Source organism: Podarcis raffonei, chromosome 12 (assembly GCF_027172205.1).
Source record: "Podarcis raffonei isolate rPodRaf1 chromosome 12, rPodRaf1.pri, whole genome shotgun sequence".
Classification (NCBI taxonomy): Eukaryota; Metazoa; Chordata; class Lepidosauria; order Squamata; family Lacertidae; genus Podarcis; species Podarcis raffonei.
The window spans coordinates 29137119-29156074 of record NC_070613.1 but is presented as its reverse complement, the minus strand read 5'-3'; the positions used below and the strand labels follow the sequence as shown (position 1 = coordinate 29156074).

General features: G+C 41.1%; 2 protein-coding genes across 2 annotated transcripts in view; one reads left to right on the top strand and one right to left on the bottom strand.

The window, feature by feature from the left end:
• The window catches only part of COL28A1 (collagen type XXVIII alpha 1 chain), a 71585-nt gene extending 70540 nt beyond the window's left edge, over positions 1–1045 (top strand). The window contains exon 36 of the mRNA XM_053359616.1: positions 201–1045. The gene's annotated coding sequence lies outside the window, so the exon portion shown is untranslated. The remainder of the gene's footprint in view (positions 1–200) is intronic.
• Positions 1046–6735: 5690 nt separating this feature from the next.
• Positions 6736–13886, bottom strand: C1GALT1 (core 1 synthase, glycoprotein-N-acetylgalactosamine 3-beta-galactosyltransferase 1). The gene is made up of 4 exons (XM_053359619.1): positions 13544–13886; positions 10918–11158; positions 9276–9943; positions 6736–8750 (listed from the first exon to the last, which is right to left on the bottom strand). The coding sequence occupies exons 2-4, from the start codon at positions 11141–11143 to the stop codon at positions 8526–8528; spliced, it is 1119 nt and encodes a 372-aa protein (XP_053215594.1). The 5' UTR covers positions 11144–11158; positions 13544–13886; the 3' UTR covers positions 6736–8525.
• Between the last annotated feature and the right edge of the window lie 5070 nt (positions 13887–18956).

Here is an 18956-nt window from a genome sequence, read left to right as displayed (position 1 = left end):
AGTGTTAGTGCCTCTAAAATCTATTTATCTCTTGCCTGCCTTTTCTTTAAAAAGTTCAAGGCTGCTTGTTGGAAGTTTGAGCAGGAGGGAGTTAATATTTAGAGCTGCACTAGTTAAGAGCAGAATACTCTTATTACAGAAGTGAAAAGGTTCCATTGACGTATTTCAGGTATGAATGTTGTTTTTGTGTTCTTTTACAGAGAGAACTCGAGCTTTGAGAAGAAAACAAAGCGAACTATTCCTGGAGTTTGTATAAGAATACTAGAGAGTTCCAAATGCTGTGTTAATGCAAGTACTAGTTTTGTACCACGCCTGCTGCTTTTTACAATGCATTCAATGGATTTTATAGAACATATTATCTTCGTAATTGATAGCTTCACTCGCCAAAAAGCCTCTTAATACTTCCGTGTTTGTGTTTTAGCTCTAGTACTGCCCATGGCAGCGTTTCAGGAACTTTTAACAAGAAAGATACCAAGGATTTTAATGTTTAGCTTTAGTAGAGCATGACCTTTTGTTATTTGGAAATGAAGAGCAGAACAATGGAGGATACCTGAAACTGGTAAAATCTGTCAAAGCAACAAGTGGAAAAAAGTGCCTTTGAATGGGAACGTCTACATTTAGCAGCCAAGGATCATCAAAAGACGTGGCATTTGCTTTCTTTCCCTTTAGATGTCTACAGTAGCCAAGATCCCGTTGTAGTGGTGGGCAGCTCAACACACAGGACTGGTGGCTCTCCATATGTATCCTCATCACAACAAGAGCCACCAAGTTACTCCAGTTAAGCTCAGACGAATAACAAAAATGGCTTATGGCCAGATCAGGGCTGGTAATTTTGGGATTTTTGTTAAAGCTAAGTCCACACATTTTTATTTCTCAGGGCTCTTGTACAAATGAGTGCAGTAAAGAGTAGAATCAATTTATAGGGGAATTTTAACAGAAAAAAGCACTGAAAGATGTACATAAGTGTATTTTTTTTGGACCTTACCACTACGCAAAAGTACTGTACAAGCTAAATGGGTAATGATTAAACTGATTATATGAACAAGAGGGGGTGTGTCCACTCTTTTTACATGGAAATGCTGCAGTTACGCATTTGTGTAATTTTCTACATATTGAACACTAAAACATGGATAATTCAATTATCTCCTTTAGGGATGTCCACAGCATGTTTCATTTATGCCATGGTTCCTCATTCAGAAAGTGGTTTGATACACAGCAGTAGTAGTTAACTTGTGGTCCTCTAGCTACTGAGCTACAGTGCTGACCTGTAGTCCAGGATGATAAGACACTGTAGTCCAACATCATCTAGAGGACCAGGTTAGCCACTTCCACCCCCACAGTAGAAGCTTGCTCATGGACTAGTGGAGTAGAATTAATGTACATGCCTGTCATTTGCAGTGCCTCCCATTTATACTAATTCTTTACATAGACCTAAGCCAGGTGTATCTGGTAAATGTCATGAATGTGCTTATCATCATTCAGCACACAAGGTCTTGCCTTGTTTTCTCTATTATACTCCAATAAGGTTTTGCCCTTGCACTTTATAAACAGCAGAGCCATCAGGTGTCATCACATAGGGGCCTTCCAGTGAAGAAATAAATAGCTACCACACCCCACCTGAATCTTGGCCATAGGTTTATTAGTTCACTCTGACACCACACCGAGTCAGGCTCTTTGTGGTGATTTCTAGTTTAAATTTTAAAAAGTAATAAATCTACAGTAGTACAACATAAGTAAACTTTAATTCAGGCACACGGTTAACCTATTGGCGCACAGAGAGATTGTTCTGAAGCTCCAATGAAGAGAGTAGCTGAAAACACAGGATAAAGGGGCTCTCTTGATTTGAGGTAGCAGAGCTGGCAGAATAAGTGGGACCCTATAAAGCTTAGTTTAATTTCTTATCCACCCTTCACCACAACATCCAGGGTGGGCTACAGCAATTTTAAAATACAATGTTAAAGAGAGTTTAAAACAAATATATCAGGTGACAATAGTAAAGTAAACATGTCAGCTGCTGCATCAGAATAAAGTTGAGCTGGATGAGCCAAAGATCTGACAGCTCTTTGATTCTCTTTATATGATCCATCTTTCCAGGAAGAAGCATCATAAACACAGTATCCATCCATATAAGGGGATTTTAACTAGTGTTAGTTACAGTCATGACTAGTATGGGTCCATTTAAATAGGTGTCTACTTAAGTAAAACTCAGATACAACTCAAACACTTTGTATCTCTTGATCCATTGCTCAGAACACTATAATGGAATTCACAACATATACCATTGAAAGCCACAAGGGAGTTCTTTTTTAATTGAGATAAGTTATTTTTATTTGTGCACTTCATTTAAATTAATTGCTAAAAAATGGAGAAAGGCACTTCAAAGATGATATTTAAAAACAGTGATTTATATTTATCACATGAACAAACCAGTCAGCCACCGTTTGCTGTGAAAAAACCCTCAGCCTGTCACTTAAAAACTCAATACACTGCTCAGCAGTTAAGTCTATCTTTTCAGATGTGTTTCTAGTAAGATTTGTACAGTTTGTTGTACACAATATACATTGTTAATACACGAAACACAACAAAAAAAGCTTTACAATCCGACTATGGTATCATTTTACAATATACATCGAGATCAAGGATGGGACCAGCTTGTACTTTCTCCACAGATAGAAGTCTCACAATCTTAACCTTTATTATTATAGTTAAATGGAAACACAAAGAAGTTAGAAGTGTAATATGTACAGAAGCAATCTCATCACTCTGGCAATAAAGTAATTTAAACACTGCTTTAAAAGACGCTTTAAAAATGGTTAAGTGAATTCAACGAAAAGTGATTAAAATAATCTGATTAGGAAACAATTCGCAGAATGTTTTTTCACAAGCTGAACAAGACAAGCACATTTTGTATAACACAAAAGAATACGAAAGCAATGCAGATCAAAACTGACATTCAGTTCAGCAATGTTCATATCCACACTATACGCTGGAACTCTACATTTGTAGCACTTTAATAGTTACGGCTTCCCCCAAAGAATTCTGGGATCTGTTGTTTGCCCCACCCCCTTAGCTACAATTCCCAGCACCTGTAACAAAATACAGTCCCCCAGTTCTTTGGAGAAAGTCATGCTTTAAGCCTATGATGTGGACGTGGCCAACTCAGCTAGTCATTATTTTATGCCAATCCACAAGAGTGTACACCAATACCTAAAGGGATCTCTTGTGCCTTTAGATGCAAACATGCTTTTGTAATTAAGAATACTGGATATTTAATAGAATACTACAATTTCCATCTTTTAGAACCAAGATCAGGGATGCGATGAACAAGGAGTCGAGCTTCAGAATTTGGCAGCTGGGTGCTATTCTGCTTCTCTACACTGAACATACAACACTGAGAGAGAGAAAACAGTTTAAAGAAAAGGGTGGAAGAAAACTTGAACCCCACAGTAATAAGCTGCTTCCCAGCAGATAACCTGTGCCTCCTCCTGCTAAAGGCACTCCTGGTCAAAAAAGTAAATAAATGTTTAGCTGGCTCAGTGGTAGCCTTTGCACTCCCAATACTGAACAATGGTGGCTCACTCAGACTAAATAATGGTGCACACTCAGACTTCCAGCTACAGCCGCTGCACTTGAGGGTTGGGGGGTGGCTGGGGATCTTCTAGAATGATGTGTTATGTAACATGTGGAGGTACCTGGTGGAAATAGATCCAAGCCTTTACTTTGAAAATCAGCAAATAAAACAAGCGCCAATGTATGAAGCAAAACACTGCTCCCTACGTGGTACTATTGCTGCTGTGCCAATACAAATGATGGACAGACCCCAACTGAAATAACTTTAGATGTACAAGTGGGACCTGCGGTAAAATGCTGTAGTGCATCCCCAAGCCCCCAAAAGGGCCATTCCTATTGGGACCTCTAAACAGCATGAAGCAGGAGCCTTGTAGTGATTTTTGGATGTCATGGGGGAAAGGAAAGTTACAGGGGAAAGGAAAGGAATGAGGAATACCCCCAACCACCCTACTAAGGACTTCTGTAACTGTGCTTCAGCAAATAATGTGAAACTGCCTAAGATCCACTGTGGAACAGAAAAATCAGTAGAATAATGACTGACAGCAAGGGTGTATGATGGAAAACTGGAATCAGAACAAGAACAATTGAGGGGAGCGAGAATAAAGGCATAGGTAAGAGTTATGACAGCTGTAAAGAGAGAAGTCAGGTATGCCAGGTTAGTATAGTAAAACAATTTGTTCTTCTTTATCATTTGACATACTATTTTCTATAAATACAGCCAATGTTCTTAAATTCATCTAAGTGTTCTGGCTTTGATGATTCTAGGATCAAAGTGTCATGCCACATCTTTGGCTGATCCACGCAGGTAGCAGGTTGTTCTGAGAATAGGAAGTCTAGACTGAGTGAACCAGCTGACAAAACAAGCCTAATGATGCCCAGGGGCCTTCTATAGGACCCCAAGATGTCCCAACTTGGCAGCAAAGTGGTAGCATCCAAATTCATAGAATTTAGAAATCATGGGATAAAACTGGTGAAGTCCTGAATACCCCAGAATTTTGGTGACCCGGAACTTTAAGAGAAGACCCAGAGCCGTGCAGTCAAGTGTTATTTTGGTCTGGAGAGGTAGTAGAGGCTAGATAATGCCTTATAAGAAAGCACCAAATTCAAATGGAGGTAACAAAGATGCTGGGATGAATCCCGATTCCATAGAGGTTTAAAAAATGGCGCTTGAGCTTGAGGTGTCCTGTCTGGAAATTCAACTGACTGGATGCAAACGGGCAATTGTATTCATACATTAAACTTGGGGATACAGGTGAATATGCAATTGTCACTGCAGGAGGGCAAGGAACTGCTAACCTTGTGGGAATTTTGAATAATCATTCTGTGACTCCTACAAGAAACATCCTTGGAAATGTATGCCTAGATTAAATGTGGGCCTCATTCTTGTTTCTGAAGAAACAGATATACTGAAGGAGGCTGAGACTCTGAATTACCAGTTGTGGTTCTTCAAATCAGATTCCTTAAAAGGAACTATCAACATGAAACCTGTGACAGTTCAATGGGCATTGTACATATTGGCGCTATTAACTGTGAAGTTTCCATTTGATCCAGGGAAGGGGTTGTTACAAATGAGTTCTGCAAGTGGAATACAGACCTGTGGAATTCAGTAGTACTGTTTAAACTATGATTTATATTCTTTTCTGTTGTCATGGAACATCAAATTCAGACAATTGTTCGGAAGGGGGGTGTAACAGAAGAGGGAGAATGATTAACAGCAGGGGCGTGTGACGAAACATTTGGGTGGATTCTGACAGATTTTTAAAATGACATGTTGAGGAGAGAGTTAGAAGCGCTGAAAGAGTGTATGGGGGGAGGGAATGAGATGAGAGAGAATAGAGGCATTGATAAGTGTTCAGATAGGTATAAACAAGGGGAGAGCAAAATGCCAGGTTTGAGTAGAACACTGATCTTCTTCATGAATTGACTATTTGTTCTGCTGTTATTTCCATAAACAAAAAAGTTTCAATATTTTAAAATTAAGGTGTTTTAGTTTGGATGTATTCTAGGATTTAAAAGTCTCATCCCATGCATCTTGTAACAATATACACAACTAAGCATATAGAGGGAAAGTCTTATACTATTCACAATAACTCAGTAGTTGTGGCAACAAATTAGGGAAGTCTGGACTCAATGGACCAGCTGAGTTACTGATCTATTGAATTCCCAGGAGCCAGCATTTTGTCTCCTTGGAATGCCAGGAGCGGCCATGTCAATACAAATGATTGTCAAGCACACCCCAGATGAAAGAATATATTAAGCATGCAAGTGCCACCTGCAAGAAAATGCTGCAGTGTTTCCCAGCACACGAAAAATAACTGCTCCTGTTCAGGGCTCCCACCAGCCCGGAACGGTAGCCTTCTATTGTTTTTCAGATCTCACAGGGGAAAGCAGGGGCAAAGTCCTCTCCTCCAAGGCCTTTGGATGCTTAAAAGTATCCGGTAGAAAGTGATGGGAAAGTCCTCTGCCTGAGATCCTGGAGAGTTTCTGCTGGTTCGAGGAGACAATAAAGGGCTAGGTGAACAAGCAGTCTGGCTATAAGGCTGATTTCTGTGTTTTCTATGTTCCTATAGTTAGTGCTAGAAGGCTCAGGTTCCAAACCAGAATGCATATACATATATATTTTCCTTTATTACTAAAACATCTCTGTATAATGCAGAGAGAAGAGGTTTTTTAATCAGATGCAATATATCCCATCATACTTCCTGTAAGCTGTTAGGTGCCCGAGAAGGTCAATTCCTTCTAACCCCACCCCTATATCTGGTTTGCTTTATCTTCACTCAACTGACATCAATATTCCATGCACCTTGAGGAGAGTTTAATTTTAATTTTAGTTTCTGTAAACCTAGAGAGTCCCTCAAGTATGCAGATATGAGTACCCTTTTGCTGCCAAACAGACAGCAATTCAACTACCTAAACTCATGAATAGAAAGGGTCTAATAATTAACAGACATTCTGATGCTTTAATGCAAAATGACTTAGAATAGTTCACTCTCCCCATCCTAAGATTAGCCACACACTTCACTAAAGCAGTGGCAATTTATACCAGGTGCTTGGAAAATACTTTGAGGTAGATTGCCATGTGACAAGGGTCGGACAGATGAATGCCACTAAAGTTGAAACGAGCAAAAGAAGAGACGGGTATAAACAAGCTGGAGACTAAAAAGATGTTACATATCACATAAGCAAAAATTTATTCTACTACTGAGCAATAGCTTAACATTTGTCTCAGCAATGCATCTGTCACCAGAGATGCTCTGAGAATTTGGTATGCCTATTATTTTTTGCACTTTCCCCTTGTGATGGATGTAACAGAGAAACAGCAGGTCTAAAAGCCAAGATCTGCACCATTCTGGAAATTTCAGTTTTCAAAACTTCACAGACAGTTCTATAGTATAAATTTTAAAAATCTAGTCTGTTATTTTCATGTGCGGTAAAGCCTACCTAGTTAAGAAGAAACATTAAGATTGTACTGAGCATTCATTAAGAGCAACAGTGGCAACAGAACAATACTATTATCCCATGCCTAAACAATGGAGAGAGGCAGAGGTGTACTGCATATGGAAACCTCGAAGTAAACAATCTTATAAGACAGTGGTAATTCTCCAGAGCTCCATTTCAATTAAAAAGCACATAGTAATGAGTTCAGGAAACTTGGTGATGATTTCTAACCAGCAAACACCATCAAATACAAAATCTCACTGTTATCATCAATATGATGAATTTAAGGCAAACATAAAACAAGCCTTGGTAGATCACTTTAGCAGGACTACAGAGCGAGAAAGTCTAAATTTGAAGGGGGGGGGGAACTAGTATATTTCAGTACACAGTATCTAGAGTGTGAGTGCATGATGGCTACAGGAAAACCGCACTACTGTTAAGTTTAGCACAAAGTACACAACTCCTTCATGTGTGGATAAAGATCTATGTTTTAAAACAGCCTAACACAACAACACAACCATCTGAAACACACAAGGGAAATCATGTTTTAGACTGACCAAAAGGATGTCACACAAGAAATAGGAATATACTATTAAAGTTGAACTAAATAATAACAGCCATCTAACCCTAAATGGAAACTAACAAACACTTAACATTCTAGACAGGCAACAAAATATCACATTATGTTGCAAGTCCAGCTCTATAAACAAAGAAAGATTTTTCTTTTTTTAAAAAAAGGAATCAATAGCATTAAACCAGAATGGAGCTATGGACAGTTTGCTGCTTCCTATAGTACTATCATAGTAGTTCTTATAGTAATCAACTTTCTGGATGAAGCATGATAAATATATGTGGATATGTTTTTAATTTATCTAGTGAAACTGTGCCCATTATAATACTACAGAACTCAAGATTCTCATTCAAGTTTCTACCTAACCTTCTGCCACATCTCAAACACTCTCAGACTTCCTTCCAATGTATGAAACTAAAACCCAACATATTCACCAACATTTCGAAAATTAGATCTAAATGTTAAACTTTGGCATCTAAGCAGGAGGCTTATTTCTTGACTGCTAACTTTGACAGGATAAGCTTCTGTTTAAATACTCCACATTTGAATCCTTTCGCAAAGAATGCAACAGTATCTAATGTAATTAATTGAAGTGTCCAAGAATTGACACAAAGCATTGTTTCATGATAAAAACGATTAAAATACTGCATATTGTGGGTCAATGTGGAAAACAGATATTTGTTTCAATATAAGATTTGTGTGCATACATTACTGAATCAAGATTAAAGACATTTAATTCCTCACTACGAAGTTTTATAGACGTGACCTTGCAGTCCTCATGGCATGTGAAACGACCTTGCTACCAGCATGATTAGAAAAGAATCTGCTGGCTGCAGCCACATGAAGGAACACTTATAATTATTTAAGAAATCCATCTAGCTCCACTGTAAGCTAAATGTTTTAGTTCAGCATTCCATAAGGCGCCTTCAGTGCAGTACCAAACATGTTATTTAGAGGATTTCAAAGGCTTTTCCATTTCAGCTTTGACTTTTATATCACCCTTTGCTGCATCACTTAAATTTTGCTTTTCTTGATCCTTAGGAGCATCAGGATTGTACCTGAACTGGTACCCATAAGGACGGAGATGATAAAACAAATACTCCAGCTGATACATAGTGATGGCGTCAACATAATGAAAAGAAACTGCCAGGTCAGAGCAGCAGCCAGGACCCTGCCGTGAAAGAGAAAAAACATGATGAACAGGCAAGATAAAGAAATAAATGTTTTAAATATATTTTAAGTGTTAATATGGACTATGGTTTGTCACTTAATCAGTGCTCAGGATGTGTTTTTTTGTTACGTAAAAGCAAAAAAAGAGTTTTCTTTTGAAATGTACTTTGTTTCAGAGTTGGTCATAAGAGTACCAAACTATAGCAGAATCACTTTGGGGACATAAGAAAAAGACTATTTCAAACTCTTTCTTCCCCCACCTGCCCAGTTTTATTTGGCAAGATAGTCATAAAGCTTAAGTGTTAGAAAAAATAGATTCAATATAGAAAGGCTCAGATACATCCAAGTGTGTGTGAGAGTGTGTGTGTGTGTGGTAATCAATCAGAATACATTTCTCAATTGGATGGGCCAACAACATGACAGTATATGGCAGCTATATATAGACAAAGTTAAAAGGTATTTTCTAGTGGCCTATTTAGACTGTGAAAAGATATTATAATAGCTCCAATCACTGCAAAAATCTTACCTCTATGGGAGGGTAGTAGTTATAATTCCAGTACCAAAAAGTTTTGGGTAGGTATCCCTTAATTAAGTGGTGCTCTGGAACAAATGGATGAAAAGTTTCTTTGCCAGTTGTATCCCTGGAATCTCCAGCTTCTACATTAATACTCTCCATGCATTTGCCTAATGCCAAGTCTTCAATAGAAGAGCTATGAGTACATTTGTTGGTTTTAAAAGCATCCACAAATCTCTTCAGAGCTTCTTTGCTGAGCACATAACCTGCGCCTCCGCTCATGTAGCCCTGTTTCACAAAAGGCTTAAATTTCCTTCCAAAATAAATTGGTTTTTCAGGACTGTGTTTTGAAAGAAGCCACCTCAAGTTGTCCAGTGCAACATACGTGTCATCATCTGCCTTCATGAACCAGTCCGCTTCATCAAGATGGTGATCGTGTACATACTGGAAAGCTTTGATGGTTTTCCAGTACAACTGATCCCTGCCTTCTTTGGTTTTTAATCCCACTGTTGGGAAGTCTTTGTTCTCCTCAGAGCTCATAAATAGCACTCTGTTGCAATGCTGGGCCCAAGTAGCTTTGACATGTTTGGCTTTCGTTTCCAGATTTTGAGGTCCAGTCATCACCCAACAAAGTATTCTTACTTTCTGGTACAATTCTTCAGCAATATTTTTATTTTCATCTGGGATGTGGGGAAGCAAAATTGCAAAATACCATTAGTATGTTAGAATTCTCACACAAGTAGAACACCACATATTTAAGCACTTCCAAATACTTATATGCCACTTTTTAGAGCTACACCCTCAAAAAACAAAGTATGTTGAACTAAATGACAGATACAATACCTAAGTTGGCACATCAGAAAGGTGTACTTCTAAAGAAAGCTCAAAACAAACACGGTTTTGCCATAGCTCTGGCAGCCACAATAAGGGGACAGCTGCTCCAGCAGTCTTTATGGTGCAAGATTCTACAAACTTGGAATGTTGAGGGAGGGGTGATACTGAGCAAGGCTAATGGAATAAAGATTTGTAAAAGTATGCTGAAAGCTTTGAACTAACCTTGTCTACTCTGCAAATGAACATCACCTCAGTTAAAGTTTATCATGACATCCACTTTCTTTTAAATGATAAATTATGTTAAGATATTCTCCATCCCCTTTAAACAGGATAAGAAAACTATTTCAAGTTCCCAGGCACTTTTACAATATCTGAGTGCCAGAGTTGGGAAGATGGAGAAATTATCAGATTCCCAGATATCAGCACTATGGGGTTTTTTTGGGGGGGTGGGGTGGTAGAGCCACCAGCAACAAGTTTTCAGCTTTACAAGCTTAAACACAATCATATACGCACTTCCATGAGAATAAGCCACATTTAATGCAATGTAACTCACTTCAAAGTAGATGTGATAATGAGCTGCTGGCTTCTTTAGGCATTTGGTTTCTCTTGGCATTTAATTGTGGACTCAGAACATTTTAATGTTACAAAACAATTGAGGGAAAAACTTAAGCCTGTATCCTAGAAAGATACACAGATTATTTATTTAGTTTGAATACTTATAACATGGGATATGTGTACAATCCATTTCCGAGGGGAGTACAAGGTTATATATTGTAAAGAAAATTAAACTGTAATGCTCTGTACAGCTGCATAAATATACCTTTATGTTGCCCAGCATCTGCATTGAAATTCATTTGTCCTTTCAGCTGATGGCTTTCATCATCATCATCTGAGTGATGGCCATGAGGATTGTTGTAAAGGAGATGAGGCTCAACTTTAACTTGTTCTTCCAACACTAAACTAAATAGCAAATAACATAAGAAAAATCCAATTGCTGATCCAAATGTAAAGGTCAAAAAATGCATTAAGGATTTAGGAGATGCCATTTCCTGAAGAGATTTCTGCCGAGAGAGAGAAAGAACACTAATTATGTTATGCTTGAAAACATAAGATAAAAATGCAGAAAAACACTGACCATATAAACATACTGTTTCTTTCCATGCAATTAGTTTGTGATTATACCTCATTTTGAAGATGCCTCATACTTAAGATAATATTTTACTATGTTTTGAACTAGTATAAAAACATTTTGTTTTTCTAAACATAGTAAAATATAAATCTTGGCCATTTCATAAGAAAGTATAACAATAAAGTAATAACCAACAACGGCCACATCCATAATTTCATGTTTAAAATTTTCCATTTGTAAACTTGCTTTAAAATTGGGGAAGTGTGTAATAAAAGGCATCCAAGAAATCTGAAGACTGACAAGTAATATTGGTCAACAACTTACACTGAAAAATATATATTGTGTGTTTCATCTTCTAACAGCACAAATTCAAAGTGTGCATGCTGGGAGAATAGTGTGAGCACCAGTATGGTATAGTGGTTAGAGGGTCACTCATTACTTTCAGCCTAACCTTAATCTCCTAGCCTGCCACCATGTAATTTGCTTTACATACACCTTTCCAGTTCTGCAGTGAAACTTGACAAAGCTAGGTGGTTTTGTCAGTTTCACCAATACTACGACACTTTTCTTTTTTATATATACACCAGTGTTTATACACTTTTTATCCCACTCCTATCCTGGGAGCAGCAACAGCAAAGAACTGGAACACGTTTTCTAGGAGTTGGTGCAAGTTACACGGCTCCCTCCTTCCCACATATTCCCATACTGGGAGAAGTGGTTAACGTATGGGGGGGGGAAGCATTCCCTAATATTTAAAACTCCACAAGAAAAAGATATGTGCTGGAGGACTAGAACTGCTATAGAAAAGAATACATTTCATAGATGGTGTGATACAAAAAAACTACAGGAAAGTTTAAACATTTTAAAACCACCTTCCTGTAGGACCACAGGTGGTTTTTTTAAAAAATCATCCCTTTTTGTCTTTCAGGCTTCTGCACCAACAGCAGCAGAGAGGTACGAAACCATCTAACGAGAGAATCCAATGCATGTTTAAGCGAAAGTACGGTGAGTCTCACTGCATTCAATGGGGCTTTCTCTCAGGTAAACGTACCTCGGACTGCAGCCAAACAGATCTATCCTTTGCAAGCAGAAGTACCATGTCCTTGCTTTAAATGGGATTTGCTCCTATGTTGCAGCTCATGCAAGATCTGCTTTTCAAAATGTTCACAGAAATACTCCCTCGGGGCGGCACCTCGACACAGCAGAGACGTCAGAAACTTCCTGTTTCTGACAATTGGTTTCCTCAGATAGTGTTATCTAGTGGTATCAAGGCCCAGCGCCTGCCACTCGTGAGGTGGCCTTTAAAACCCTGCCAAGCTGCCTCCCTACTTCCTCTTGTGAAATACTCAGCTTTCAGTCCTTCCAGCAAGCTCAAGCAGTAGGCTGGTATAGAGGTAGTTAACCTATAAGATCCCCTTACACACACACACACACACACCGTGCCCACTGAACTTTGATCTGCGGAATTGGCACTGTTGCAGGTGCCACATGATCCCCGTTCCACACTTGTAAGAACTCGCATGTTTTAAGGTGACAGCACCTACACTTTGGAACTCCCTGCCTAGTGATGATAACCAGGCAGGCGCCTTCGCCGTCCTCCTTTCGGCACCTTCTAAAAACATGTTTGTTTAGACAGGCTTACCCCGAAATTCAGAAAGTCTAAGTGTGTTTTATCTGTGGCTTCCCACTGTTTTTGAAGGTTGCCAATTCTCCTATTTTTTTTTATTTCTTTATTATTTCCACAGGCCACAATCAAGCAGTGTGTATATAAATTCTATGAAATAAAATGATTTCTCCCTCCCAGCACTTATATGGAATCCTCCGCTTCCAAGTATGGGGCTGGGAGCCCGCGGATCCTGGGATGCAACCCAGAAAAGCCGCCCCAGCCCCGCTTTCCTCCAATGGCGACGGTGTGGATCCATCACTACTGTAAGATGTAGTAAGCGAGCCCAGCTGCGTTTTTTTGGGGGGGGAGCCGATCTGCGTTTAGTGGGGACTCTGAGTTTCTGCCCGTGGACACAGCTAAGGGGGCCTCCCCTCAAAAAACAGTAAAAATCAATACAAATCTGAGGTCCACCCCAACAAAAAACCCCTCTGGCTACGCCCATGTTTCTGGCCCCAGGGCGCCCCGGCTATAAGGGCGGTTGACACCTCTCCCTAAAGGCTCCTTGGGAGGCTTCGTCGGGGTCGAACCAGGCCGAAATCTCCCACCCGCGACATGGTTTCCACACGACACTTGTGACCCCGACCTCGGGGTTCGCCACGCCGCCCTCCCCGCCTCCTCCGGGGCGAGCCCACCTCCCTCTCTTCCCCTCACCTTGCCCCGGGCCTCGGCCAAGACAGCCGAGGTGGGCGGCGCGGGGCGGTGGAAGAAGGCGCCTCCTCCTCGTCGTCCTCCTCTCAGGCGCCCCGGAGCCACGAGAGGCTTCCAGGCGGCGGCGGCGGCAGCGGCGCTCGGGAGCGAGGTCCTGTCACGGCCATCGCGCGAGGGCTCCTCTGAGCAGGCCGGCACCTACTCGACGCCCATCCTGCTACCCTCGGGCCGCCCGACCTGAGGGAGGAGGAGGAGGGCCTAGGCCGGCCCGCCCCGGAGCCAGCTGCCTCATGAGGCCCGAGGACGGAGCCAACCAGCCCGGCCCGCGGCCCTGCGATGGGGCGGCGCCTGGCCGGCCTCGCTTCCCGCCCACCTGGTGACACAGCTGAGGGAGGAGGAGCAGCCCGGCGCCGGCAGTTGCTTTCTCTCTCCAGGGCCGTTTTCCGGGGATGGATAACTGACAGCTTCTGGGGTGGAAATACCCTTTAATCCCCGAGGGCTTCATTTCCTCGTGACTCAGCTGCAGCCCGAGGAGTTGTCGCTTAAGGGAGTCGCGCCCTTTGACTAAACAAGCAAACAAATAATAAAAGTTCTTACTAGGCAACCATAGCCTCGGCCCGGCATTTCATCCCCAAAGCCAGCTTGCTTTGGGGAACAATAAACGTGCCCATTTGCTTTTTGCTCTTTGCCCTGGGTGCAGGGCACTCCCTGTGTGTTTTATAGGGCTGTTGCAAAAGATAGAATATAAATTATAAGATTAATTTGGCAGAGCAGGGGTGAGGAAATTCAAGCCTGGGGTTCAATGTGGCCCTGTCAAGGGCATAGCCAAGGGGAGGCAGGGGGGCAGCTCCCTCCCCATCAACATCAGTACATATCTGAGGTTCTGTGCTCCCCCAACAAAAATCCTGACTATGCCCCTGTTAAAACTCGGGGCATGAAGTTTACCCCATAATACAGGTCAGCACAGTGTGTGCTGCCATGCAACAGAAGTTGCATTACCTCTTCAGGCTCAGATATAAGTAGCATTTCCTGTAGCAGCCAGAAACAGCTATGCTTGGAATCATAGAGTTGGAAGAGACCACAAGGGCCATCGAGTCCAACCCCCTGCCAAGCAGGAAACTTGTAAAATGCATGAACAGCCCCAGGGACATGGGCACTCAAGTCAGTTTTTCAAACAGTTTTCCATGCAGGCGCACCACATCATACTACATACATGTACCAAGGGGATGCTTAGGATGATTAAAAGAAGGGGGAGAGAGAGAGAGAGAGAGACAGAGAGACAGAGACAGAGAGAGGTCTACTGTTAGGGAGGAAGACATGGGTGTAGTCAAGGCGGGGGCAGATCAAGTAAAACAACTAAGTGACCAATCAAACAAAAGTCCCCCCCCCCAGTCCTGCCCCCACTAACAAAAATCCTGGCTACGCCCATGGAGGTAGACAACAGTTTGTCTGTCATGCGTAATGTTTTCACCTTCTGTGCATTTTAAAATGGCCCTTAACAGTCTGACGTTTGGATAGAGTGAACTCAACTACAACCACCAACACACTCCTTTGAGATTGGCCACTATGCATTTATTTTATCTCTCGTTGTGTCAGTGAAATAAGTGGCAGGATACCCAGATATTATTAAACACACACAGTTTTTTTCCTCATACAGTATAGGCTTTATGGAGCCCACACCAGAAATGTCTAGGTTCATCTAAACCTGATAGCCATCAAGTCATATGCAAAACCAACCAACCAATTTTTGCATAAATACTCAGTTAGCACACACAAAATGTTTCAAAAGGAAATGTTCCTAGGCAAGAATGTCACAGCTGATTTAAGATAAGTGATGTCAATGGTATTACAATCAGATAAAAGCTGTGTATACACTAACCTGTTTGTAGCACACAAATGTAGTTTTTATTCATCTGGAATAATTTATCCTCATCAACATGTTGCTTTCAGTCTAAATTGGTTCCTGATCCTGCTGTCCACAAGGATGTTTGAAAACTCCTTGATTGGGGGTCCATGCCTTTTCCACATTGCACGTGCCCGGCCCCCTTGAATGTAGTGGTGATTGCAATCTTGTTATACACTCACCCACAATGTCAGGTGTGAGGGTACATCACACACACCCCTCCACAGCCACATCTGTTTTTAAATGGACACACTGCAGGCAGTGCAGGGTCATGCAAAACTTACCTCAATGTGATGAGGATAAAAGTATTTGGAAAACGAATAGTCCAGTGAACCTTGAAGTTCTGTTTATGCGCATAGCAGGAAGTAACTGCAAGCTTATGGTAAAACAGAAGTGTATTTAGCAGTGTGTTTGGCTTCATCTGTTTAATTAACCTCTGGTGCCACTTTAAAACAGCTTTTTTATTACTTTATCTAGATCCTGTTTGTTTTTCTGGTAAATGAGGAAGAACCATTGTTAGGATCCAGCCTGCTCTGTAGAGCAAGGTCTAATATCCTGGTAGCCCTTCCTGGAGTCCAACTCAGCATGAGTCCAACTCACAAAAATATATTTGTGAAAGATAAAGGCTTTAATGAAAGGCTTGACTGAAATTATAGTTCATGAAATGCTTATTCATCTTTGCAAGTATGCATGTTAGGACCTGTGTGTGTGCCTAAAGGTTTCCTGCAGAGTTCTTCTTTCAAATATTCTCAGTGTCTTACATAGGATTGCATATGCTTATCCAGCTAACATACTCCATGCGCCTGCCATCTGTCCTTTCAATATATTCATCGTCAGCATTTACAACATGCTCCATCCCCAGCATTTTCAGGATGGGCTGTAAAAAACAAGTGTAAGCAATACTGAGCTAAGTGGACTAGTGTTCTGACTTTAAAAGATGCTTTTTGAATTGGACATAGTATAATTGCTTTGTGGTGACTATAGTATATCAAAAGGCTGTGTGATAAATGGGCATTTGCCTCTTCAGCATTGTGGAATGATCAATCGTTTTAAAATATTATTTATTTAGAAGAGTTTTAGATTGCTTTTCACCAAAGGACCCGTAAGCTGTTTCCAGCAATAAAAATACAGATTATACAGATTAAAACCATATACAATTTAAAATAAAAATGAAGATGTACGAACAATGCAGGCCTACAACCCCAGGGCAAACTAAACAACCCATCTGAAAGCCTGGGACAACCTATAGGTTTATGTGCAGGTGTCAAAAGGCCAGCAATGATGTTAACATCCATGCCTCTAGAGGAGAATATTGCCAAAGTTAGGTTGCTGTCACAGAGAAAAACCCATCCGGCATTCCAGCACAATGAGTGACAGTTGCCAACAGCACTGCAAACCCCACCCCACCCCCTGGCCTGCCTCTGGTTGTTTTCAGGGTCCAGGCTGGCTGATGTGGAGAGAAACACTCCATCAGATAGCTAAGTCCCAAGTCGTTCAGGGCTTTATACGCTAACATCTTGAATTGGACTCCAGTAACATATAGGCTGCTCCTGAGTGTCTTGGTATACTATTTCAGATCTTTTATCTTTTCCAGTATCGTTTAGCAATGCTCTTTTGATACTATTCCTCTGCACCATTCTAGGGCATGCCTTCTCCCAGGGAGAGTTATGCAGTGTAGCTGGAGTGTATGCCCTGTGTACTGAAAAATAAATCCCATTGAATTCAACAGGACTGAATTTCCAGTAACACCCATTTCCTTTTCTTTCCCCTTTGAAAATGGGGATGTGAAAGCTGAGTTGGGCTCTGACTTGGAATGAAGAATTGTGTTGAATGTGCACAGCAAAGGTTTTAATACTATCTCAATGTTTGAAGCAGATACTCCATTACAAACACATTTTCAGAGAATGCGAACCTGTTGAATTAATCCGTAGGTATCACTTTGCTTAGCTGAAACCTATGCCTCATCTATTTCAGTACACACCTATAAGGCACTAAGAAGAAATATTCCCATTTATTGTGTTTTAATATTTGGTACTTGATTATTATGCCAAATATACTGTAATGTGGTGTCTGAGTATATGCTAGTAAATGTAATACGTAGTTTGGTCCTCAGATTCAAAACTGCTTGGAAAAACTGACCTAATTCTGGCAACCTTCTTATTGAAGGATATTGCCAAATACAGGTCCTTTTTATAAGTGTTTTGTAAATGCTGCACACAATAGCTTTTTTTCATTCAGCTGAAGCTGAGTTGATTTGGATGTCAAAGCAACAGCTCTACCTTGTGACAAAAAAGGGTACTGATTCTTTTGTCCTTGGCCTAAAGTTTTCAAATTCAGATTGAACAATTAAAGTGGATTTGTAGAAAGGATTTTTGAGGTAAGAAAAGTGAAGGGGAAATGCACTGGAAAGTGTAGGATAACAATTTTTGGCAGAATGGTGTACAGTATAACCTGCCTGCAAACAAACTGGGATGAATGCTCAATAAACAAGATGCCTAGAAGAGTTCAAAGAGTAGCTGTGTAAATCTTACGGCTACATTAAGCGCACCCCCCCCAAAAGGTTCTTCTCATTCTCTCCCCTCTCCCCCTGCTTCCTGTCTATAAAATCTAGTTTGATGAAGAGTTCTGCTGAACTTTAAATTTTGCTCTGTGTTTTGTGATGACTCCCCGTGGTTTGTATGGGCAGCGTATGTAAACTGAATTCTCTCAAAATACTAGAATGTAGGGTCATCCAGTAAAATTGATTGGCAGTAAGTAGCCGCACAATACAAAATTAACTTACTGCAAGATAGTAATAGCTTAGGATAGATGAGATAATGACTATCGGCTATGTGTAGCTAAAATGGAACTGTTATTGGAGACAATCAGCAGAGGTTGGCGCTTGGTAGGAACTGAGATGGGAGGGACTGAATTTGCGGGGGGGGGGTTGTTGTGTGAATGTGGTCTCAGGGTGTACAGTGCTATAAACAAAACATTTCAATAATAATCACAGCCATGAAGTTACGTACATAGCAAGCAGGTGTGGTGGCCTAAATTAAAATCTGGGTTCAAACCCACTACTTAGCCAGTGAAGCCAGCTGGGTGCCTTATGCCAGTGGGAGGCAGATTAAGAAGAATACGTGAGCTGGTTGCCGCTGGGGGGGGCATAGGGCCACCTACCACCAGCTGCTCTTTGAGAAGGATTCGGAGAAAGAGAATCACAGGCAAAGCCAGTCCCACCCTGCTCCAGCTGCCTACTCATTCAACCACCAGGTGCCCTTGGGGAAGGAGCCTGGTAACGTCTTAATATGTCAATATTGCTTTTTCCCATTTTAAAAACAGTGGAAGGATTTGGATCCCCAAAGGTGGGAGCTCAGTAACTGTAAACATTAAATAAACACCAGTTATTATTCTCTCTCTCCTACTCCCTGCCTCGCTGGGTTGACGTGGGATGGAAATAGCTGCAAGAAATCAGTATCCATGACTTTCTCTCCCTGACCAACCTCCAGGGCTGGATCTAGGTTTGATGAGGCC